The sequence below is a fragment of the Dasypus novemcinctus genome, chromosome 12 (assembly GCF_030445035.2).
Source record: "Dasypus novemcinctus isolate mDasNov1 chromosome 12, mDasNov1.1.hap2, whole genome shotgun sequence".
Lineage (NCBI taxonomy): Eukaryota > Metazoa > Chordata > Mammalia > Cingulata > Dasypodidae > Dasypus > Dasypus novemcinctus.
Window position 1 is genome coordinate 79,216,482 of NC_080684.1, and position 25,641 is coordinate 79,242,122.

Genomic DNA, 25,641 nt, shown 5'->3' on the forward strand with positions numbered 1-25,641 from the left:
ACTGTGTTAGAACAAGGAGGAGCCAGCTAGCAACAGGGGAGAGCACCCAGATTGTTCTCCTTTTTCTCCAAGGCTCCTCTCAACCCAGGCCCTGGTCCAAGAGTATCTCAAAGGAAACCAAGTCCACTGTAGTAAGGCACCTGCCTTTATTATCATGACTTCCAGGGCCAAGGTAGACACAACAGAAGAGAATGCAATGGGGAAGGATCTAGAGACTCCAAATGGACCCTTCCCTCCTGGGCTAGCACCCCCAGGCTTCGTCTGGCCAGGGACAAAAGCCTGACTACCCTGCCTTTGGGGAAACCTGATCCCTACACCATCTTCCTCTCTTGTATGTCCTGAAAACCTCAGGCCAAGTCAGAGGTGAAGGCTAAGCCAGCAGGATGTTGCAATGCCCAATCCTCAGGCCTCCTGGAGCCTGGGTCCTTGGGGAGGAGGGGTCACAGGAGTGGGATTGGTCCTCAGGATTGCAGAGAACACAGCATCGCCAGAGAAACTGATCCCCCATCCCAGCAGGTTGGACAACACATTAGGAAGATGTGAGACTGAGACATCCTAGGAGGGGAAGGGGAGCCGTGTGACCCAGCAAGACTCCCATGCAGGTGGGCAGCCAGGGGACTGGAGGTTCCAGGGTTACTTATTCTTGTCAGGGCTGCCAAGCTGTGGGCGGCTGTGCCCAGCTGGATGACACTGAAGAGGACATGAGCAAGGTAATAGGGGTAGTGATGCAGAGGCCTGTTTGGAAAAGACATATGGAACCAAGAGTCCCTCAGAGAAGTTGAGCACATAGAGGTGTCAGTAGAATTCTTTTCCCGCACACAGGAGGGACAGTGGAGGTGTGGAGGTGTAGTAGCTCTGAAGTATGGAATTCCCAGATAGGTTGATCATCTTGTGACTCTTGCTGCCTGGGACCATAGACCTGTGGAGGTGTGGCCAGTGGCTGGCCACATCCAAGCTCAAGCTGAGCTGGAGGAGAAGGGGTACAGCAGGGCCAGGTGGACCAGCGGGCACCTGGTAGAGCAGTGGTCCCTCAGCACATCCAGCATGGCCCCGAACTGGGTCCCATGCATCAATCCCAGAACAAGGCTCCAGGTCAAGACGGGGGAGACATGAAGTCTTAGAGGTGGGTCTTGATTAAGGGCTTGAACAGCATGTCCTTTGAAAGCGTTCAGAAGTCTACTGAGCAGGTAGCAGGAGGAGGCCATGAGGGGGCAGTACGACAGAAGTTGAAAGGAATGATGGCGAAGAGGGTACAGGTATAACCGAAAAGGTTCGGCATGCAATATTTTAAAATATTTTGGCTTGGCACCGTGGCTCCTTTGCCGTTCTGGGCTCGCCCCGGAGGTGCCCGCCAGGCCCCAGGTGTGCGTGAGTCACAGCAGGTGAGCACAGCCGTCCAGTCCACCCCGCAGCCCTTCTGTCTGCCCCGCAGCCCTCCTGTCGGCCCACAGCCCTCCTGTCCGCCCCATAGCCCTCCTGTCCGCCCCGTAGCCCTTCTGTCCACCCCGCAGCCATCCAGTCCACCCACAGCCCTCCAGACCGCCTACAGTCCTCCTGTCCATGTCCTGAAACCACTTGCCTTCCCCCCAGTAATCATTCTCAGAAATGTATTTACCTGTTAAATGGCTTAAATGCTATTTAGAATACAAACTTATTTGGATATTAAAAAGTAGAAATTCAGTTTACAAATAAAATTTTAAAACTAGTATATTTCTCAAATTTTCATTATAGGCAAAGAACAAAATAAAATAGAAATACCAACCCCCCTTCTCTAAACCAAACAAAACCAGTCTCAGTCACCTGTATATGTTGCCATTACCGCTACAACCAGCTACCATTGAATACTCACATGTCAGTGAACTGTGCTAAATGCTTTGTAAATACATTTAACATGTCTTATCCTCAGAGGTGCCCTATGGAATATAATTGGATCTTACCACCCCCTCTTCCACCAGAACATCACTGCTCACCATCACCATTTACAGATGAAAAAATTGTAGAAGCAATATTAGAAATTTGCTTTAGACAACAGACTACTAAGTGATGAGTTGGCATTGCTGTGGTTACCAAATGTGGTTGAGGACTGAAACTTTCACCCCCATGTCACCTCTGGCCTCTGGCCATGTTCTCTGAAGACTGATGCCATGAGAATACATACTCAGGCAAACATTCATAAAATATTACACTCTTCCCTCCCCCACTTTTTACTGGAAGAGGTAACAGAAGGCAGAAAGGCAGATGGCTAATTTGAGAATAGCCATCTGATTTTTCTGGAGCCCTGGTTGTGTGTGGTATGTGATTCAACTGTGCAAATCATGTCACATATGCTGTTCTTTCATTTAATCATTCCTGGCTCTCTCTTGTGTGGGGTTCTGCCAAAACAATGTTTACCAGCTCTTGATAACACATTTCTCACAGACCACACATATTTGGCCATAGCATTGAGTCACATTTGCCCGCTGCATTGAGTGGATACAGTCTAGGTTTCCCTTTGTAATATGATTGGAAGAAGAATCGGCGTCTTCCTTGAATCAGAAACAGTTAAACTGAATATACTTTTCTTTATAGAATGCTTACAATACTAGGAAGCAAATTTCTATCAAATAAGTCCCATTTTCCAATTGGCTGTAATGAATTTCCAAAAGGAAAAACCCACCAACAGAAGAAATATCTGGGATGTTAGACTTCACCACACCATTTAACACTGTGCTAACTGTGGAATGTTACTCTCAGGTTCAAAGTCCAATTCAGCTCATTTCAGTAACATTTACCGGGTGCCTCCTAAGGGCCAGTAACTAAGCCATGAACTGGACATTACAAAAATATACCTCACTTATAAGTGCTCATATCTAATTAAGATGAGATGTAGAAATAAGTAATTAACACAGAGTATAATAAATGTAAATAAATAACAGAAACAATAAATTACCTTATTGAGGGCAGTAGGCTCAGGATACCAGGAAAGGCTTTGCAGAGTGATAATTAAGATTGGGAGAATTATAAACTTCCTCCTTGATGGTGCCATTTTGATATTTCATAGGGATCTCAAACTCAACATTCAAGTCAGAAACTAAATGCAGGATTTCTCCTGCAGAAGCTCCTCTTCTCCCAGTCAGCACCCCCGTCACTGATAATTATACCATGACCAAACACACTGTACACATTGCACACCTCTCTCTCTCTCTCTCATACCTATGCCCAAATAATCACCTCCTTAGTCCCCCTCCCAGTCCATTTTCCACACAGCAGCCAGATAATCATTTTAAAATGCCAAACTGATCACATCGCTTCTTTGTATAAACACTTTGGTGCCTTTCCATGGCTCTTCAGCTGAAGTACAAAATCTATAAGATTGTTCTACTTGATCTGTCCCACCCCTCCAGTCTTATCTTGGGGTCAATCTCCCTCTTGTTCTCTACGTTCATGCTATACTGGCCTGCCAGTTCTCTGAATGTGCCATGCTCCTTTCCATCTCAGGTCCTTTGAACACATCGTTCCTAATGACCAGGGGCCATTTCCCTTCCTCTTTGCCTAGCCATCTGTGGTGGACTGAATTGCGTACCCCTGATTGGACATGTTCTTGGTCTTGGTTCTCACCCTGGAAGGTGTGGACTCTTTGTAAACAGGATCTCTTGAAGATGTTACTTCAGTTAAAACGTGGCTCCCCTGAGTCAGGTTAGGCTTTAATCTGGATTACTGGAGTTCTTACAGACAGAGCGAAAGTCAGGAGAGAGAAGCCAGGAAGGCTTCCATGTGCATTGCCACATGACAGACTAGCCAAGGACCAAGGATCACGGGGAGCCAGCCCCAAAATGACACAGTCTTTAGGAAGTTAAGTGCCATCTTGCTGCCACCCAATTCTGGACTTCTAACCTGAAAGCCATGAGCCAATAAATTCCCACTGTTTAAGCAAATCCATTATATAGTATTTGTTTTGGCAGCTAGGAAACTAAAACACCATCCAACTCCTACTTATTCAGGTCATTAGGGAAATTATCCCTGACTGCCCCTTCTCCTCCAAATCCAGCTCAAGGTCCTTATTTTATTTGTTTATATGTTTGTTTATGGTACTGGGGAATGAACCCAGGACTTATATATAGGAAGCTGACACTCAATCACTGAGCCACATTGGCTTCTCTGAGTTGGTTTTCTTCTCATTCATTTTGCTTGATGTTTGTTTTTACTTTTTTCTGGAGGCACTGGGAACTGAATCCAGTACCTCCCATGTGGGAGAAAGGTGTGTGATTGTTTGAGCCACATCTGCTCCCCCAAGGTCCCTTATTTTAGAGCATCATAGTCCCTGGTACTTTTCCTGTGTAGTCCTTAAATACAGTAATAATTAACAGTGTTAATATTTGCTAAATATGTATCTCTTCTAATGGAAGTGAAGGAAGGGCCCTTTTAATTCTCCACTGTATCCTGGGGCCTTGTAAAACGTCTTGCCTAGAGTGGAGGCTCCATATTATTTATTTATTTTATTTTAATTTTTAAAAAAATTTCTCTCCCCTTCCCCCCACCCTCAGTTTTCTGCTCTCTCTGTCCATTCACTGTGTGTTCTTCTGTGTCTGCTTGTATTCTTGTCAGTGGCACCCAGAATCTATGTCTCTTTTTGTTACGTCATCCTGCTACATCAGCTCTCCGTGTGTGCAGCACCATTCCTGGGCAGGCTGCACTTTTTTCTCACTGGGCGGCTCTCCTTACGGGACGCACTCCTTGTGCGTGGGGCATCCCTACACGAGGGACACCCCTGTGTGGCAGGGCACTCCTTGCACGCATCAGCACTGTGTGTGGGCCAGCTCCACACGGGTCAGGAGGCCCTGGGTTTGAACTTTGGACCTCCCATGTGGTAGGTGGATGCCCTATCCATTGGGCCAAATCCGCTTCCCTATATTATTTATTGAATGAAGGGATAAATTCCAGGCATAGGGAAAATAGCCTGTGCAAGGCAGAAGGGTACTGGCATGTGTGGAGAATACCAGGCAGATCCAAGGTGATGGAACACACAGTGCTTGGTGGGATGGGATGGCCAGAGTGAGGGGAGAGCAGGTCGGTAAGGCAGACAGGAGACAGATCAGAAGAGGCCTTATTCTCTTTTCACATAATATATAGTACCTATCTCACCATGGTTGTGGGAATTCAGAAGGTGAACATGGACCACTGGTGGCTTTCAATATATGTTAGCTCCCTTTATCTTACGCTAGTTTAATCCTCCCTTGGAAATTTCCTTTATAGAAAACTTTCGCATTTTATGATTTCTCCTGTATACCCCATGTTCAATTCATCAGTAATCCTATTGGCTTTACCTGATTCTAACCACTTCTTACTGCTCTAATCTAAGACATCATCATCTATTGCCTCCTACGAGGTTTCCCAACTCCTACTCTAGAGCCCTGATGACCTACTTTACATAAAGCAGCCAGACTGATCTTTTTAAAAATATTAATTAGACCATAACCCTCCAAAGGTTTCCCATCACACTTAAAAATCCAATGACCTCCTTAAGTTCTACAAGGCACCTCCATGATCCAGCCCCTACTACTCACCCATCCCCACCCACCTTGTCTCACATTCAGCATTCCCTAACACAGCAGGCTCCATCTATACAGGACTTCTTGCTGTCCCTTTAACATTTTAATGCTTTCCTCCCTCCTTCTGGTCTCTGCTTCTCCTCAGAAAGAACTTTCCTGATCTTCCTATTGAAATAGCCCTACCCCTTCGTTCTCTAGGGGGCTTATTTGGCAGGGGCTGCACCAAATGCACAAAAAGGAAAAAAGTGACGTAGCTGGGTGCTTGATGCAGAGCAAACAGTTGGCACTGTGCAAATTGCCGAAGTCTTTTTCAGGGAAAGAGTCACAGCAAAGGGGGGCTTTGACCCCAGGGGTCTGGTGAGAAGAGTGAATTGAGGGTAGCATCTTCAACGTGGCATTCTTAGCCAGTTACCTGTCTTTGTGGAAAGCCAGCACCTCCTGGAGCTTGGTACTGCTGCTGGCCATCCTGATCTTTCATCCCAGCCTCTCACCATTCAGCCTCTGGACAGAGGTAACAGTGATACTTTTCTCTAACAAAGTATTCTGGCTGGCCAAGAGGATATACACAGCTGCCTTACCTCATTCACCAGGCTACTTGCAGTGGCTGAAACCTTATTTCTACTACTTCTTACTTAAAAATGTTAGCTTTATAGAACCCTTTTCTATACTGATAATGTGCCAAGGGGGTGGGAGGAGGTCTTGGCCCCAAAAGGGAAAAAAAAATAAAGCTCATCCAACTTTATCTTAATTCAGAACACTTCATACTTCAAATTATATATATTTTCACCTGATTACTGTGTAGCTCCTTCTCTAAGATGTAAACTCCCCAAGGGTAGGACTTTGTACTTCTAGATCCTGGAAAAGTATCTGGCACAGGACAGGTGCTCAATAAATATTTATTGAATGGATGATGACATTAGAGACTCCTTTTCCCTGACAACTTCCCTATATGCCAATCTCCAAACAGTGAATCTCTCTCTCTCTATAAAGTTACTCTGACTCAGCAACAATTATTGCAGTAATTAGTGCTCATTACTGAGGACCAGAAACTACTAACAAAAAGGCAAATGGTCAAAGAACAATACATAAAATATTTTATATATGATCTTCTCTCCCACCTCTGAAATGAGTATTTTTCTACAACTATTCTGTGCAAAGTGTTTTCAGTGAAAATCAAGGTTTTGTGAAAGGTAATCCTACATCTCTATTATTGCACAAGCAGAAAGTGTCTTTCAGCTTTAGTGTCTTCTTGGAAAGACTGATTTTTCATCCCTTTCCAAAGTGTCTTGGTGGCCTTCTGAAAAGCACTTCCTTAAGATGGAATTGCACAGGTAAAGGGCCAGTATAAAAACTTCAAAAAGGGCTGTCTACTTTCCATTTCTGAATGCTTGATAGGAGGGAATATGTAGAATCTTGCCTGTGTTGGCTTGGAGCTACGTACCCCAGAAAAACATATTCTTAAACTTAATCATTCCTGTGGACTTGAACCCATTGTAAATAGGACCTTTTGATCAGGTTACTTCATCTAAGGTGTGGTCCAGCTGAATCAGGATGGGTTTTAATCATATTACCAGAGTCCTTTATAAGCTAAATGAAATTCGGAAACACAGAGAAAGCCAAAGGGAGTAGTCAAAAGGCAATGGAACCCAGAGAAGCCAGGAGAGACCACCTTGTGCACTGCCATGTGACAGAAAAGCCAAGGGCCAGGGATGGCCGGCAACCAGCCTCAGAATACCACAGTCTTCAGGGACAAAGTACTGTCGATCATATCTTGATTTTGAACTTCTCCTAGTCTCAAAACCATGAACCAATAAACTGCTATTGTTTAAGCAAGGCCATAGCATGGTATTTGCTTTAGTAGCTGGGAAACTAAAACATTGACCATAAAGGGGAATAATAAATCCAGAGAGAGCAAACTGCATTTAAGGATAAATAAATGAGAAAAATAAAGACTAAGTCATAATCAATTAGGAATTCTAAGTTACATAAGTACACTATAAACCTGTATCAGAGTTTTATTATACCTGTCTGGTACTAATTTGGGAAAAACATGGATATCCAGATATTTGCCTGATAGGCAATCAAGGAAAGACAGTTACCAAAATTTCCTGACTTGTTTCATTTTTAATTAAATTTAGGTAGGAGACTACCTAAATTGAACAGTTGACTTTTCTATAGGCACTCCCTCTTTGGATCTTTGAAAGTAACTTTCTAAATTGTAAGAACCAACCTCAAGAACCTGCCAGAGGCCTGATGTACAGGGACTTGATAGTCTTTGCATTTTTGGACAAACTCCCTCTGTCCCCCCAAAAGAGCAAGCAATCTCGGTCTCCTATGTCAGGTGATTAAGAATCCCTTCATTCTCCAAATATTGATCTTGGTGATGCTTTAGGGACCCCCAAGAATTTCAGTTGCTTTGGTTAGTGGCTGGGAAATTAAGAGAGAAAAAAAATTACAAAATGTTTAGCATTGTGCCTGCTGCAGAGTAATAAATAAATCCTGCTACTATTTTAGCTGCTACTAAGATCCTAGCTGATTTTAGTGGTATCACCACCTGGAGACAGACTGCCTGGGTTAAATTACTACTATCTCTGCTACTTACTAGCTGGGTAGCTTTTCTTACCATAAAATGAGCATGATGGTTAGGCTCCTGTGTCAACTTGGTCAGGTGATGTTGCCTGATTGTTAGTTCAAGAACCACTGGCCTAATTGTTACTGAGGGGACATTTTGTGGACTTAAATTATTAGAAAATTGACTGCATCTAGGCTGATTACATCTATAATCAACTTAGGAGATTGCCTTCAGCAGTGAGAGATGTCTCATCCAGTCAATTGAAGGCCTTAAAAGGGGAAGTGATGATTTCAGCAGTCAGATAAGGAATTTCCATCTCCACTTCAGCCAGCTAGCTTCTTCTGGAGAATTCATAAAAATTTGAAAACCATAATTGAAGTTCCCAGCTTGCAGCCTGTCCTACGGACTTGTGCATCCCCACAGTCACATGAGACAATTTTATAAAATCTCATAATATTTACAGATATCTCCTGTCAGTTCTGTTTATCTAGAGAACCTTGACTAAATAGAGTGGATATAAGTACAGTAACTTACTTCAAAGGGTTGCTGTGAAGACTTAATGAATTAATACCTGTAAAGTACTTTGGACAGTCCCTGGCACAGTCAGTGCTATATAAGTAATTGCTACTTTTTTTTATTACCTCAAAGTTCAGGTGTGAGAAGAAAGCCACTCTAGAATGCTCTGCAGTCTTGCAATGGCACATGCTGTGGCTGTTGCTCCCTCCCTTCACCAGTCAAATCCTGCCAAACGCCCACTTGTACCTTTCTGCCAATAACTCAGTAATGCATTTATGTCCCACTTATTGAGTCATACAGCTTCAGATTTCCTTAGAGTCTCATTTCAATTATGGTCATATATTTTACTTTGCAAGTAAGTCACTGCAGGTTCCGTTTTGAGATAACGTGGTGTCATATAAATAATGAATTTAAAAGCATAAGACTTTGATTTGTATCCTGGTTTTGCCAGCTATATATCCTGAAGACAGCAACTTAAGTTTTCCATAACTTAGTTTTCTTGTTTTTTTTTTAGTTTTCTTGTTTTCAATATGAGATGACACCTACCTCATAGGTTTGTCATGACCTTCACATATATATATATGAAAACTTCCTAGTAAATTATAAAGCATAGGTTAAAAAAAAAACAAAAAAGACCCACATTATGTTGCATTGTAAGAAATTATGAAATATTTAACTTTAGAAATATCAGAAAATCAAATCACTTTTCAGCATTATTACTCTTATTTAGAGGAACATCTTTATCCTTTATGCTTCTAGCACTATACTGCATCAACTCTTAGTCCTTTATCTGCCTGGTAAATTCAGAGTAAACTGAAGGGTATTGGGAAAGATGAAAAGAAGAGAGAATAGAATAGGAGAGGAGAAGAGAGAAGTCTAGTATGAACCTATTACAAAAATGCTGGAAATATCTGGCCCTGTAATATAAAAAAAGTTATTTCTGTATATTTAACTTACCTGGCTGAAAGGATGAAGGAACGTTCTACACTTTCAATCTTTAGTTCATTCTGATAAGCTTCTTGGGTGGGTTTTTTGACCTGGAAGAAAGTACAATTTAAGCAAACCCATCTCCACCTGAAAATCCCATCTCTAAAGAATAGCTAAAGTTGTTCAATGCACTTGGCTGCTGATCCCCACAATCAGCCTTCATAGCCAGCTTTATGGACACCACTCTATCTATCATTTACTCTATGCTCCAGGGGAATTTAATTAATCTACATGTAGACCAACTTTCCTACCTCCAGGCCTTTGCTCACGCTACTTGCTCCACCTAGAATGCCCACATCTCAGCAAGGCCAAACATGACCTATCCTGTAAGGCTCACTGCCTCTTCCTCCAAAAAGACTTTCCTGATTCTCCCTCTTACCAATCCCTCTACCATGCCCCAGCAGAAGCTGTACATTCTTCATTTTCTGAACTCCTGCCTTTATAATGATCCTTATTATTGTCTACTTTATAGGTATTTATGCGTAATGTACTATCTTCTCAACTAGCTGCTAAGCTTCCTTGGGTTGTGGGAGGGCAAGAAAAACGTACTTGAACTTATCTTCGAAGTTCCCATTAAACCTACGCCATGTTTTGTTCATTGTAGTTCTCAATAAATATCCTAAATATACTAAGATGAATGATTAATCCGAATGAACAAATAATGCATCAATGAACAAATGAATGCATAAATAGTAACACGTGGAAAGAGAAAAATTAAGGATATGAGAAAAAAACGATCATTTTAGTGATTTTTTCTTTAAATACATTTGGGTAAAAAACAATTTCTAACAGACCCACCTTCATTCCAGCCAATGAAAGCATGTTGTTTAGTTTATACATCCCAGACTGCACTGGCGTTGTATACAACAGGGCATCATTAAACTGAACGTAGAAATATTTCACAGGAAAAAATACAGAAACAAATTTCAATTACAAAGATAGGGGTAAGAGACAGAAATGAAGGAAAGACTCTGCTTCTTTGCTTATAGTTCTCTGAATAAAATACTTATGTTCTGCTTATGTAAACTAAAACCATATAGAGTGTTTTATTAGAATACTATTTAAAAGATCATTTCTAGAAACTATGCTTCTCTCCAAATTCTGTAACAGATTTAATGTTTCTGAATTCTAAATCCCACTACAGTGCTATAATATGTCTATATAAATAACTGATTAAAACAATTCTTCCAAATTAGGAATGAAGTAAACTAAATTCCACAAGAAAGAATTTTCTGTTATGCTTCATAACAGACTTCATTTCCCTATACTTGAAATGCAAACAAGCAAATAAAGATCCAACTAAAACTGATATTTGAATACACTATACTTATCTGACATATATAATTATCTCCTTCCATTAAGCAATTATCCCTGCCTTGAACACATCAGAACCACACATGGCCTCTTACCAGGAAAAACATTCGGGGCTGCATGACTTTTCGGGATAGCTTCATCAAAGTTCCTTCTTTCAGAAAGACCTGATCCATCCAAAGAAACACCTATTTAATCCTGCCATCATAACACAACTATAACACAAAATATATATTGCTGCACTATATATATATATATATATATTTTTCCCTTTTCAATATTCTTCTTCCTTTTTTTTTTCTTTTTTGAGAGAGGGAAGGAGGCATGGTTTACTTATGACTTTTTAGAGCCATGGTTTCTTTTTAAATCCTATAAGCCATTTAGGAATTGGAGAACAATAAATAAATAATAAATCCAATACTGGTCCCAGGGGTACCCTGTTGTCTGACATGTAATTGACCGATTGTGCACTTGATCCTGAGGCATATTCAATATCCTGACAAGTGCATTTTGTAATTTGCCTGAATTCATTCCCTAGATCACTTTTGCGCTCTGAGGAGCATCAAAATACCAATTTTCTCCCTCCCCTCGGAATCCTTTCTTTTTAAACATATGGTTACTTGGAAATTGAAGTTTTTAAATGAAATTGTCTCTGTGAGGTCAGCTAGTATTGCACAATATGAATGATACCATTTCATTAGAGACTGTGGGGTGCCTTGTCATTCTCCTAATTCAGTTGGACTTCTTGTCACATTTTCTTAATGTTTTGAATGGAAAGAATGAACTTTGTTGATTCAGAATGGGTCAATGAACAGTAACAATAACAAATCTCTATTTTTACAACTGAATGAAAAATACCTACAAATGGTACCAAATGCATTATATTAAATGTGCAAAAAGCTGTCTAAAACATTTACCCGTCCAGGCTGCACTATTTCATGGTGTCCATTTAAGCTGTACTGAATCTGCATGAGTTTCTGGAAGTTGTCCTACAGAAAGAGAATGCAGAGTATATTAATGTCCAGGCTCCTCGGTTCAGTAATACACCGGTCTCTGAGATGAAGATACTTACTCCTTGTTTCATGGTGTCATTGGCATGGTTGGCTACCTCTATAACAACAGCAAGGGCATCTAAACATGTTGGAACAGAAGAGCATTTGGTCATTACCACTGAAATGAATACTTTGCAACATTAAACAATTCTGATGGCAAGATAGTTAGGTAATAGCAATCAACCTCTGGAGGAGCTCAGTTGGCTGTGAGTAGGCAGAATTATAGATGATGACGTTCAATGAGGGCAAAATCAAGGAAATTAACTCAGGCAAAAACAATACTTACAGCAACAAGAACAAAAAGACAGACTTTAAAGAAATATTAGAGATTGCATATATCAGTGGTATCAAGGTAAGGGTTGTTTTGTGCTGAGATCTGATTATCTCTGAAGTTTATAAGGAAAAGGATAGGATTTCATGTGGAAACAAAGAACCATCCCAGTATAAACTGTCTTGGAAGAGAAGGATCTTGAAGGAAAAGGATCCTGAAATAGGAAGTCAAAACTGTGAGAACCATCTATTTAAGAGCATCATAGATCCCTCCTTCTCTCACTGAAAGGTGTGAGTTAGAAAGGGCCTCTGTCACACAGAAGCAGACTAGACCATGGGAAATTACAAGCATTATCTTGTAAGCCAGGTTATTTATCTTCATGGAACTATTTGTGTTTTGCTCTTTTTATTAATCCCTTGCCTTTAGCAAAGTGTTTTTGAACGCTCCAAACTTGCCATCTTTGTTACTAAATATAAAGGAAAAATATATTTCTTTTATCTGATTTGGGGCTGCAGTTTTTCTCAACCCAAAGCTGCAGTGCTCCCCTATGGGACATACAGACATTTGTTAAGACAAGATTTGGTTGTCAAATGACTGGGAGAAGTCTACAGGTCTTTAGTGAGTCTGAAATCAGGGATGCTCAACACTCTGCAATACTCGCTACAGTCCCACACATAGAAGAATTATCCTGTACATTTTGACAGTAGCACTCCTATTGAGAAAAACTGGTAGTGTTAGAGGGAAGAGTGCTCTCCTGAGTCTAGTGTGACAGTGACAGTTATCAACAAAAGGAATATATATATGGTCCATATTTGAAAAGAAGTGAAGATTGTTGTACAGACCCTGTAACCTACCAAGAGATTCTCATTCTAGTACTAAGCTTGGAGGTTTCTGGATTCTTTCAACAGGTATTATCACTACTGTTGAAGGAAAGCAGTATTTCTGGATAGAGACCCATATATCAGAACTTACGACACCTGGCACTCTCATCAAGGCAGGTATCTACAAGGTTACTCTGGACATATTCCCTGCTTGCTGGCCTGCTGGAAATCTCTAGTGATCAGGATAAGATGCTTTAGGACTTAAAAAGTGGATAAACAGTAAAGAAGCTGCTTTGGGTCATCGGCCTCCGAGTTCTGCCTTCTCCTATCCATTCTGCAATTCTCCTTTCCTTGCATCATGCTTTTAAGAGGTCCTGACGATGTGAATTCTTTAACTCTTCTGCCTACCTTCCAAAACCCTATTTCTCTCTTTCCTCACCCTTAGACAGTCTAATCTACAACTACCCACCATTTTACTGACATGCCTCCAGGCAAACCACTCACCTCACTGTTCACCATATGTATCTTGCCTATTCTAAATTCATGAGTTTGCTGAAATGTGTCCTTAAACAAGCTCCTTAATCTCTGATCCTACATTTATTTGTAAAATGGAGCTAATAACTGACTTTCCTTGAAGGACAAAGTTGCCTTGGGACAGATGTTTCCTTGAGGCCCTATTTTATTTTATTTCTCTCCCTTCCCCCCCTCACCCCAGTTGTCTGTTCTCTGCTCTCTGTGTCCATTCGCTGTGTGTTCTTCTGTGTCTGCTTCTTGTCAGTGGCACCTGGAATCTGTGTCTCTTTTTTTTGTTGCATCATCTTGCTGCATCAGCTTTCTGTGTGTGCGGCACCACTCCTGAGCAGAATGCACTTTTTTTCACGTGGGGCAGCTCTCCTTACAGAGCAAACTCCTTGCACATGGGGTTCCCCTACACAGGGGGCATTCTGCATGGCACGGCGCTCCTTGCACGCATCAGCACTGTGAGTGGGCCAGCTCCATACGAGAAAGGAGGCCCTGGGTTTGAACTGTGGACCTCCCATGTAGTAGGTGGGTGCTTTATCTCTTGAGCCACGTCTGCTTCACGGCCTCAGGTCTTGAATGCCCACTCTCTTCTCACTCATCCTACAAGTCATTTGTAATTCCTCTTCTCTTCAACCTTCACACTCTTCTCCCTCTTTCAAAAGTTCTGCTTAGACTCTGTACAGCCCAGTGCATCCTTAATTTAAGGCAGATTATCTGCTTTGTTCTCTATTTGATGGGTAGTATAGACTCTTCTCACCAACTATATTATATGTTCACCAAAGACAGGAAACTGTTCATACTTCCCCCCATCCCAAACCTCTTCCTTTAAAATGTGTCTTTAAAAGCTTAACACTTGAAAATAGGAGATATCAGAAAAGGGAAACTAAAACGATTAAAAGAATGAGTAATCATCTCTACAAAATGGGTTTAAAAACATATTTTTTAATCAGAAAAGGTGAAGGATGAATAAGAATGTGATTGAAATTCATAAAATTAATGGAGTAGACATGGACTTGTTTAACATGTTTCTGCAGATTAGACCAAAGGTGCACCTATGACATCTGAAAGAGGTAGTATGGGGATAAATAAAAAGAAACATCAATATCCCAAACATAACTAAACTTTGTGTGTGTACAAGTGCGTGAAAGAGAGGGAGAAATGAGACACACACACACACTGTGGATTATTCCTGTAAATCCCTATGACTTCCTTGCATTTTAATTCCTTTAAGGATGAGGAGTGTGGAGAGCAGTAAGGCTAATGTCCAGTCAACAACAGTGCCAGAATAATATGCTATTTTATATCTTATCTTTGATTTTTATAGTTTATGGACTCATGATTTTAAAGCTTAAGAGGACCTTGGAAAACATCAAGTTTGATCCTGCTTTTGAAAGATGAAGAAATGGACATCTGGAGAAGTTGTTACCACAGCAGTAGAGTGTGGGCAGGCCAGCAAAGTTTCCTGATCCTGGGCCATGCAGGGTCAATTTTCTTAGGGGGCAAACTCTCAGGACAGGCTGGCTATGGGCCTCCTATGCCCCTATGACCTCATTTTCCTCTAGCACTATTTTACCAATTTATTTCCATTTTAATATGCCCCAAATTGAGTTCAAAAAGAGAGTTTTTCTTGTGAATAAAATATAGTTTTCTATATGGATTTTGTTACAAATATACTTTTACTTTCTGGGTCTTAATAAACATAATGTATAAACTTTTTCGACATATAAGACCACAAAAATTATTTACCTTGAGTGTCTCTATAATCTCCAGAGTCTTCTAAGAGATTCTTCAAATAATCTAGGAAAGAAAAATAAATTTATGGTGTTTGATACAATAAAGCATTCAGCCTAAAACACTTATCCTTCTTATGTGATGCTTCAGTCTTTTCGATTAATATACATGCTAGTCCAACTTGTTGCAACTTCCAAAAATGTGAATGAATAAAGTGCTGAGATCAATTTGAAATCAGCATATAGAATTAGAGCCAGAAGGAGCCTTAGAGATCCTGGAGTCATTTTAGAGATAAGGAATCAGATAACTGTGTAAAGTATCTCACCTAAGTCACACAACCTCTTTGTGGCAGAACCAGAACTAGAATTCAGGTCACCGGATGCCCAGTCCAACTCTTCAAGCACACATGAACAACACACATGAAATACCTTAATTTTGAGATATACCCAGCACAAAATTCTAAGCAATTTTTATAGATTGAATGCCTAAGGTACCTCTTAGATTTTCGACAGGTCACAATTCCCAAAACACCAAAGGAACTTAATACTTGTGTCCAGACCAATGGTTCTGAAATGGGAATGAATCTGCCCCCCACAGGGTATCTGGCAACGTTCGGGGACATTTTTCATTGTCACAATTGCAGGGGGTGGGAGCGAGGCGGTACTACTAGCATCTAGTGGCTAGAGACCAGAGACACTGCTAAATGTTCTACAATGCACAGGACAGACCCACAACAAAGTATTATATCTGACCCAAAATGCCAAAAGGGTTGAGCTTGAGAAACCCTGATCTAGATGAAGATAGTCTATAAATAAGCCTAATGGTGCTTAGTGGTTCTTATGGTATGGGAAAAAACTGAGATAATATGTTAAGAATTTTAAGGAAACATTTCCTTCTCTGTTGAGAACTCTGGATAGTTTCCTATTACCTACTAAATTAATACAAATTCCTTACCCTGACAGTTATTTATTTTATTTTTATTATAATATTATTTTACCCTGGCATTTAAAGTCCCCCATTACCTGGTCCCCATCACCTTTTCCTAAGTGCTCTCTTACTATTGCCTCTCACAGTCTCTTTGTTCTTACCAACATGAAACACTTCCCACACATTCCTTGGTTCCACACCTTTTGTCCCTAATGTTCCCTTCTTATGAAATACCTTTTTATGTTTCTGAATCTCATCTCAAATTCCTTTTCTCCTACATAACTTTCCTTTGACTAATATGTTACTGGCAGTTACTCACTTTATGCCTTCTATCATTTTCTTTTTCTTTAGACTCAAAGTTCCTTGTGGATAGGACGCTTATCTCGTTCATCTTTCTATCTCTCGTAGTACTTAGGAAGGGGCTTTGCATGTAAGGGATAATAAATGCCTGATAAATAAGAAAATTATTTTTTGGACAGGATTGTGTTTTACATTAGATAAAAGGCAACAAAGTCTTAAAACAATCTAATGCCAGTGGAAGTTGAAAAAAATGGGAGGATGAAAGGCATGCTAAGTGACTGAATGCATATTTATCAGACCTAATTCCCATTTAGCAGTATTATGGAACTGATACAATTTCATTCCATGGATTTATAAAGTCCTTCTCAGAGGCACAAAAGGAAACTTGGATGTTCATGCCAACTTTTCATGACACAAGCACACACCCCAATTGCTGAAATTTCTTATATCTTTCAGACAGACGTCCAAGAGCCTGTGTGAGTCTAGACATGTTCTTTATAAATATCAGGCCCTGGCAACAACCTGTGGTGAGATAGCGTGTATGACCCACATTAAACTTCCCTGTAGCACAGCAGAGTTCTGTCTTGCCAGAGACACACTAGCAATCTAGATTTCAAAGTAATCTGATTTCACAAGTTCCAACCAAATAGGTAAGAAAACCGTGAAAATTAAGAACATACATTGATTATATATTATATTAACCTCACCTAGAAATGAAGCATTTCCTTAAACTCACTTTTACCCCACTCAGAATGCATTCCACATAAGCCATGTTTGGTTGAGTCTCATCATTTAATCATTCTATGGTTGAGAGTGACAAGATTGAAGAGAAAAATGTGCTTTTCTTTTTTTAGGAGGTACTGGGAATTGAACCCCAGATGTTGTACATGTGAAGTGGGCACTCCACCACAGAGCTATATCTGCTCCCCGATGAGAGTTGGTTTTATCAACTGTTTGTTTGTTCTTAGGCGGTATTGGGGATTGGCCGTGGGACCTTGTACATGGAAAGGAGGCGCTCAACCACTTGAGCTACATCTGCTCCCTGTACCCTTCATATTAGAAGTTCTCAGTGCCTAAATTACCTCATTAATTAAAAGTAATTTTCCTCATTCCTTTAGTCAGCTCAGGAGTATGGAAAGGAAAGGCACATGAAAAGTGCCTATTTTGTCTTCTATCCTTGTTCTTTAGTACAGAAGTAAATCTATGCAAACTGAAATTTTTCTCTAAATCAACAGAGCTCATTTTAAGAGTCCATATTAGGAAATCCTGACCTCAGAATCACTGTGCTGAGCCTGATAAGCTTCTGAGTTGTACTTTCTTTGTTTGTACTTAAAGTCAGCTGCAGGCATGCCAACTTGAATATTCAGGCGCATACTGAAAATAAATTGGCTGGGAAGAAAACCCACCATCAACATGTTGCAAAATCATACTAGCAGTCACGGAAGTAACGGAGTTAGATTTACCCTCCTTAACAATTTTTAAAAACATTTTATTAATCTCCAAAATTCAATTTTTCAGACCATCTATCCATTCATCCATCCATATTTTTAATGCATTTTGTTGCAGTACATCTATTTGAGAACTTTTACCTTCTCAAGAAAAAACAGGTCCACGATCCCCTCAAGGAATTAGGAATTACCCACTGCCTTAACTGCAGCATATGAAGAACTAATCACCCTCTGAGTCAGACAGGAGGAGCACTGAAACCACTAGCTGACCCAATGACTGTTATAACAAAATGAAACCCAGGAAAGGAAACCAGACAGACACACCTGTGTTGGTCATAGGGTATTGTTTACTATGTACCAATTCAGCTTAGGACCTACTATTCTGCAGGAGCTTTTGTAATAACTATGAGGAAGAAAGCAATCATTTTAGTTGTCATGTTTAGATTTGTAATATTCTACTGTGTTTCTGCTTCTACCAAACAAAATTAAGCATTTTTCAAAACTTTACTAATAAAAATACCTCAACTGCTACCGAGGTTATTTATATTAAACAAAAAAGCTTTTTTTTTTTTGTAATGGGTTTGCTGTCAGAACACAGGTGTGAAAACTATCACTAAATATTAAGCCAGAATGGGAAAGGAAAAGACTGCTATCAACACTGCTGTCCCTGGACATGTAGATTTGGGCAAGTCCATACTACTGGCCACCTGATCTACAAATGTAGTGGAATCAATAAAAGAACCAACAAAAATGTTGAGAAGGAGGCTGCTAAGATGGGAAAGGGCCTTTTCAAACATGCCCAGGGCCTGAAGAAACCAAAAGCTGAATGTGAGTGTGGTATCACCATTGGATCTCCCTGTGGAAATCTGACACCAGCAAGTTATTATGTGACTATCATAGATGCCTTAGGACATAGAAACTATCGAAACACATGACTTACAGGCACATCTCAGGCTAACAGTGCTGTCCTGACTGTTTCTGCTAGTGTTGAAGCTGGTATCTCCAAGAATGGGCAGGCCCATGAACATGCCCTTCTGGCTGACATACTGGGTGTGAAACAACTAATTGCTGCTGTTAACAAAACGGATTCCACTGACCAACCCTACAGCCAGAAGAGATGAAGAAATTGTTAAGGAAGTCAGCACCTACATTGGGAAAACTGGCTACAACCCCAACATAGTAGCATTTACCCCAATTTCTGATTGGAATGGTGACAATATGCTGAAGCCAAGTATTAACATGCCTTGGTTCACGTTATCGTTGAAGTGCACCATGAAGCTTTGAGTGAAGCTTTTCCTGGGGACACGTGGACTTCAAGGTCAAGAACATAGGTGTATAAGATGTTCATCTTGGCAACAGGGCTGGTGACAGCAAAAATGGCCCATCAAAGGAAGAAGCTGGCTTCGCTGCTCAGGTGATTATCCTGAAGCACCCAGGCCAAATCAGTGCTGGCTTTGTACCTGTGCTGGATTGTCATACGGCTCATAATGCCTGCAAATTTGTTAAACTGAAGAAGACTGACCACCATTCTTATAAGAAGCTGAAAGATGGCCTTAAATTCTTGAAATCAAGTGATGCTGCCATTGTTGATGCTGTTCCTCGCAAGCCCATGTGTGTTGGGAGCTTCTCTGACTCCTTCTCTGGGTTGTTATGATGCTCATGATATGAGACAGTTGCTTTGGGTGTCATCTAGGCAGTGGACAAGGAGGCTGCTGGAGCTTGACAGTTCACCAAGTCAGGGTGGGAAGCCCAGAAGGCTAAATGAACATTATCCATAACAACTGCCACCCCAGTCTTTAAAAGGGTAGAAGAATGGTCTTAGAACTGTTTGTCTCAACTGGTTATTTAAGTTAAGTAGTAAAAGACTGGTTAATGATAATGCATTATAAAACCTTCAAAAGGAAAGAATGTTTTATGGACCATTTGTTTCTCTTCTGTGGCAGTTTTAAGTTATTTTAAAAATATCAGTACTTCTTAAATGGAAACATTTTGACCAACCTGACCAAAAATCTGTGGGAGAATGTGAGACCCATTGAAACAAAGCTGAATGGGGGGTGAGAGCGGTGGGGCGAGAGCAGGGGACAAAAACCTAACATTGGTGTAGTGTGTATGGGCACCATATAATGTACTTTCTGGCCACCAGGTGGCATTGTTGATTAATAAAAGCTAATCAACAAGCCTCCCTTACCCTGGCTCCCCCCATCACCTCCATTACCTAACAATAATAGCACAAAATTAAGTAAAACAAAGTGTGTGGAACTTCCACAGGATGCATAACTTCTAGAGATAAACAAGTTATGATTTTTCTCATAATGAGGCCCAGGGTGAAAGGGTAAGGACCCAAAAAAATACTATATTTTGCTATGTGTCTGAGTTTTACTGTATCTTGATTAATCAATAATCAACTTTAAGCCAAAAACTACTTAGAAGTTCAGTTACCCTTTATAAAAAATGAGTCATCTGTGGGAATCTGGGACTTTTAGCATTCAACATTTAGTCAGATTCTTGGACTGTGTGCCCAGAGAGAGGAAGTGAGCATATAGGAAGATAACATTCCTAAGTATTATGAATTTGAGAAAATGTCTTGTTTTGATTTACCCAGGTTTCTACTTTCCTCCATAAATATGTAATTAGATCAGCAACACATATAGACTTATGGACTCCAGAGAAAAAGAAATCTAGTCAATGACCCTTTTTTCCCAAAGTTTAAAATTTGGAAGGAAGCAATCCAAAATTATCCTGACTCATGAAGCAAATTATGGACCATTTTAAATGCCCAAAACAAAGATTAAGTGTCAAGTTATAGGGCACAACTGAAGTCTTTAAGGCAGGTTGGTGAAGTGGTCAAAAGTCTTTGCTTGGGAGTCAGAAGCTAGTTTCTCGCCCTGCCTTGGCTTTGAGCGTGTCCTTTAGCATTTCTGTGCATTAACATTCTCATACATAAAATAAAAACGTGGGACCAGAACAAAAAACTGTAATAATTCTCATGCCATGGAACTTATATAATTTTATTCTAAAAATGCATTATAGGAAATTTTGAAAATTAAATAACAGAGAAAACTCAAACCACAAACACCTCTCTAAAATAACTAATACATTAAAAAATATATTATGGTAAAATATATACAACACAATTATTACATTTTTTTGGGAAAATGCTTTCATTCACCAGGTGCAGTGGATGTGTTGCAATGATGGAAGAGGTTGTTGATGTGGGAGGGGTGGGGCGGGTGGGTGGGGGGTATATGGGGATCTCATATTTTTTGAATGTAACATTTAAAAGAAAATGAAGGAAAAAAAAAAGAAAATGCTTTCAAACTTACAGGATAATTACAAAAATAATATAAATGCCATAGAGAGAACTCCAACATACACTATTCCTCCAGATCCCCACACACCCCAATTTTAACATTTTGCTACATTTGCCATATCATTCTAGCTATGTACTATTCTATCAATCCATCCATCAATCCATTTTCTGAACACTTGAGTGTAGGTTCTATTTATCATGTTCCTTGATCCTTAATACTGCCACATACATTTCCTAAGAACAGGGATATTCACGTCTATATCTACCTTAAATGCAGTTATCAAGTTCAAGAAATTCAACATTGGCATAAAGCTTACAGTCTATACTGCCTTTTTTTCATATGTCCCAATAATGTCCTTCTGAGTCTTCTCTCCTCCGTTGTTAGAACCCATCCAGGATCACGTCTATTGCATTTAATTGTCATGGTCTCTTTAGTTGTTTATTCTTTTTTTAAACTGTGGGACATCTATTAATAGAAAACAAACTTTCCCACTTAACCACTCTCAAGTATACCATTCAGTGGGATTACTCATGTTTATTATACTGTTGCAGTACCTTCATCACTTTCCATAACTAAAGCATTTCCATTTTCTCTAACAATAACGCTACACACATTATGCATTAACTTCCCATTCTCCTGCTCCACCAGCCCTGGCAACCCGTACTCTAATTTCTGTCTCTATGAACTTGCATATTCTCTGACATATTTTTGTAGTTATCACGGGTTTAAAGTTAATATCTTAAATCTGTAATAATCTTGTTTGTTTAGAAACCAACTTAACTTCAATGGTATACCCCTCTGTCCCTCCCATCTTTATGTAGTTCTTCTCACAAATTGCTTGTTTATACAATGAGTCCAATTTATCAATTATCATTGCATTTATCATTATTATTTTACGAATTTAACTTTTAGATACTGCAGGAAGTAAAAAGTGGGGTTACAAACCAAAAATACAATAATACTGGCATTTATTTTCACCTTTGGCATTACCCACACCAGAGATGTTTATTCATGCCACTTCTATCTATTTTCTATTGTACTTTCCTTTCAACCTGCAGAACTTTCTTTAGAATCTCTTGTAGGACTGATCTGGTGTGATGAATTCCCTCAGTTTGGTTTATATAGGAATGTCCTAATCTCACCTCCATTTTTGAAAGACAGTTTTGCTGGATACATAATTCTTAGTTGATGGTCTTCTGCTTTCAGCACTTTCTAAAGTCAGCCCACTGCCTTCCTGCTCTATGGTTTCTGATGAGAAATCCGCATTTATTCTTACAGAAGACCCCTTGTATGTGACACATGGTTTTTCTCCTATGGCTTTCAGAATTCTCTTTAGCATTTGACAATTTGATTATAATATGCTGCAGTGTGGTTCTATTTGGTCCTACCCTGTTTGCAGTTTGTTGAGCATCTTGGATGTGCATATTCTGGTCTTCTGTTAAATTTGGGGAATTTGTGGTGATTATTTCTTTGAATATCCTCTCCTCTCCTTTCTTTCTTCTCTTTTGGGATTCCCAAAATGTATATATTGGTAAGCTTGACAGTATCCCACAGATTCCTCAGGTTCTATTCCGTTTTCTTCATTTTGTTTCTTTCTGTGCCTCAGACTAAATGATTTCAATTGTTTTATCTTCAAGTTTGCTGATTCTTTCTTCCACCAGCTCCAATCAGCTGTTGAACCTCTCCAGGGCATTTTTTTTAAAGATTTATTTATTTCTATTTATTTTATTGGGCTTGCTGTCTGCTTGTTTTCTTTTTAAGAGGCACCAAGAACTGAACCCAGCCCTCCCACATGGAGGGAGGCATCTAACTGCTTGAGCCCCCTCCATGCTCTGCTTGTTGTTATTATGTTTCCTCGCTGTCTCTCGGTTATGTCTTCTCACTGTGTCATCTTGTTGTGTGAGCTCGCCATTTCACCCAGGACCTCCCATGTGGTAGGAGGGAGTCCAGCTGCTTGAGTCACCTCTGCTTCCCCCTAAGGAATTTTAAATTTCTGTTACTGTGGTCTTCAGCTGTGTTTGTTCCTGTTCATAATTTCCATCTCTCTATGGATATTCTCTTAGGGTTCATTTATCATATTCCTAATATCCTTTAATTCTTTGTCCATGTTTTCCTTGAAGTCTTTGAGTATAGTTAGGACCAATTTAAAAAGTATTTGTCTGGTATGTCCCAAGTCTGATCCTCATTGATTGCTCCCAATGCTTTCATATCTTCCTTTTCTGGGCTATCACTTCCTTTTTCTTTGAATGTTTTATAATATTTTGCTGAAACCTGTGCATTTTGATATTTTGACATGTTATTGCTAGAATTTAGACTCTGAAGCATCTGTTCTTTAAACTTATACCCTCTTAGTGTTATGACTAAGCTTTACTTAATGCCAGGAGAAAGCAAACAAAAAAGAGAGGGGGTGGGGGGAAGAAAACACCTTTTCCAGTGTTGGCAGACAGACCTGTCTGAGTGCTCTCCTTCAGGACTTAGCCATAAAAATAGTTTGCAGACTATCTCCTGGCCAAAGCACGGGGGACTCCCTGATCCTTTCTGCACATGTATATGTGGCCCTAGAAATTCCCCCGCTTACAAAGAAACAAATGTCCCCTATTCCCTAGGAAACAGTTTCCTCATGATCCTGGGCACGGCACTATAATCTTACAATCAACAATTCCTTACCCCAGGCAGTATGACTTGACTGCTATCCTGCAGTATTCTGAAGGAAAGTTCCATAACCCACTTTTTACAGGCAGAGCAAGTTCTGGGACAGCGAGTACCTCAGAAAGAATGGGCCAGACATACATACTTCCAGTATGTGCACAAGGGTTACTTTATTATTTCTTCCATTGGGACTAGAGATCTGCATTGGGAATGCAGCCCTATTACATTCTGACTGGACCGGTGACCGGGAGGGGAAGAGCTAGCCAGGCTGCCAGGATATCCTATTGCTTTTAAGTAGTCTTTTTCTTGATTTCTTACTTGCCTTGTTACTACAGTCCTCTGTTTTCTGGAGCTTTAGAAAGATGTTTCTGCCAGTTATTCCATAACTATAACCCTTTAAAATAATTCCTGCTGTTTTCACAAATGCTTGCTTTTACTTACACTTAATAACATAATTTTAGAGTCTGCTTAAAATATTCTAGCCCAGGAAAGCAGATTGAGCACCTGCTTCCTATGTATGAGGTCCCAGGTTCAATCTCTGGTGCCTCCTAAATATATATATATACTTAGCCCATACATTTTTTTCATAGTGGGGGCTGCATAGTATCTATCTTATGGTACTTAAGTATTCTACTATTAGACTTCTGAGTGATTTTTAGTTTTGTTTTGGCTATTATAAATAGGATGTCCCTATATCCTAGTGTGCCCAAGATGATCCTATTTATAAACTATCTACTGTCCAGGCATAATTATTAATAGCACCCCCTTTTACTCTTAAAAGTTGACTGGTTTAGATGATAGATTGTGTGATCATTCTAATTATGCATAACTCTGATCAGTATCTTAATGTTGTCTTTTTACATAATTCAGATTATTTCCTTGGGATACATGAGAATGAAACATTTTTTAAGTACTTTGTATATATATCATGAGAAATCTTTCCTAAAAAATGTACCAATTTAAAATATTGTTATAAATATATGAGAATAATAGTTTCACTAAATGATTGTCAGTTCTGTGTATTGTAGTTTTTTAATTACAAATTTAATAAGAGGAAATGATAACCTGTATTAATTGATAGTTATGATTCAGAAGATTTAGACATACCACTATTTGTATTTATTATGTCCACTTTTGTTTCTGAGTGAACTGTGTGTTCATATTTTTAGTTCAGATATCTACTGTGGTCCTAATATTCTTACTGAAATAGTAATCTTTTTTCATATTCACAACAAATACATTTTCTGATGTGCTGTCTGCCTTTTTGCTTTGAATATATTTTAGATTTCTGTAATGTTTTAATAGTTAGAATAGTTTAAGAAGTGTCAATATTTTCCTTTACAATTTCTTTATTTTTCTGAGCTTAGAAAGTCATCTAAAATAAATAACCAATTTTATTTTTCCTGGTTTTCTATAGTTTAATGTTTTATAATAACTTTTGATTTATTTTTAGTATATGTTTTTATGTATGAATCTTGATTTATTTTTCAAATGTTAGATTATTCAATAAAGAATCCTTTCTTTTTTTTGTCTTATGCTTACTATTTGACATACATTAAGATTTTTATAAACAGGTGGCGGACTTGGCCCAGTGGTTAGGGCGTCTGTCTACCACATGGGAGGTCTCGGTTCAAACCCCAGGCCTCCTTGACCCGTGTGGAGCTGGCCCATGCGCAGTGCTGATGCGTGCAGGTG

The 25,641-nt window shown here is 39.7% G+C and overlaps 1 protein-coding gene and 1 pseudogene across 4 annotated transcripts in view; both read right to left on the reverse strand.

Annotated features, from left to right (window-relative positions):
* Positions 1-25,641, reverse strand: part of FGD6 (FYVE, RhoGEF and PH domain containing 6) — a 160,166-nt gene that overhangs the window by 23,883 nt on the left and 110,642 nt on the right. For all 4 annotated transcript variants that reach the window (XR_009188302.2, XM_004465758.4, XM_004465757.4 and 1 more), the window contains exons 9-14: positions 15,327-15,377; positions 11,987-12,045; positions 11,832-11,903; positions 11,013-11,081; positions 10,402-10,485; positions 9,574-9,653 (exon numbers count right to left, since the gene is read on the reverse strand). Coding sequence is in view for 3 of the 4 variants with exons in the window: in XM_004465758.4 (XP_004465815.1) it covers positions 9,574-9,653; positions 10,402-10,485; positions 11,013-11,081; positions 11,832-11,903; positions 11,987-12,045; positions 15,327-15,377 (415 nt within the window). In the remaining variant the exon portion in view is untranslated. The remainder of the gene's footprint in view (positions 1-9,573; positions 9,654-10,401; positions 10,486-11,012; positions 11,082-11,831; positions 11,904-11,986; positions 12,046-15,326; positions 15,378-25,641) is intronic.
* On the reverse strand, positions 392-1,337 carry LOC139440171 (CDP-diacylglycerol--inositol 3-phosphatidyltransferase pseudogene; annotated as a pseudogene).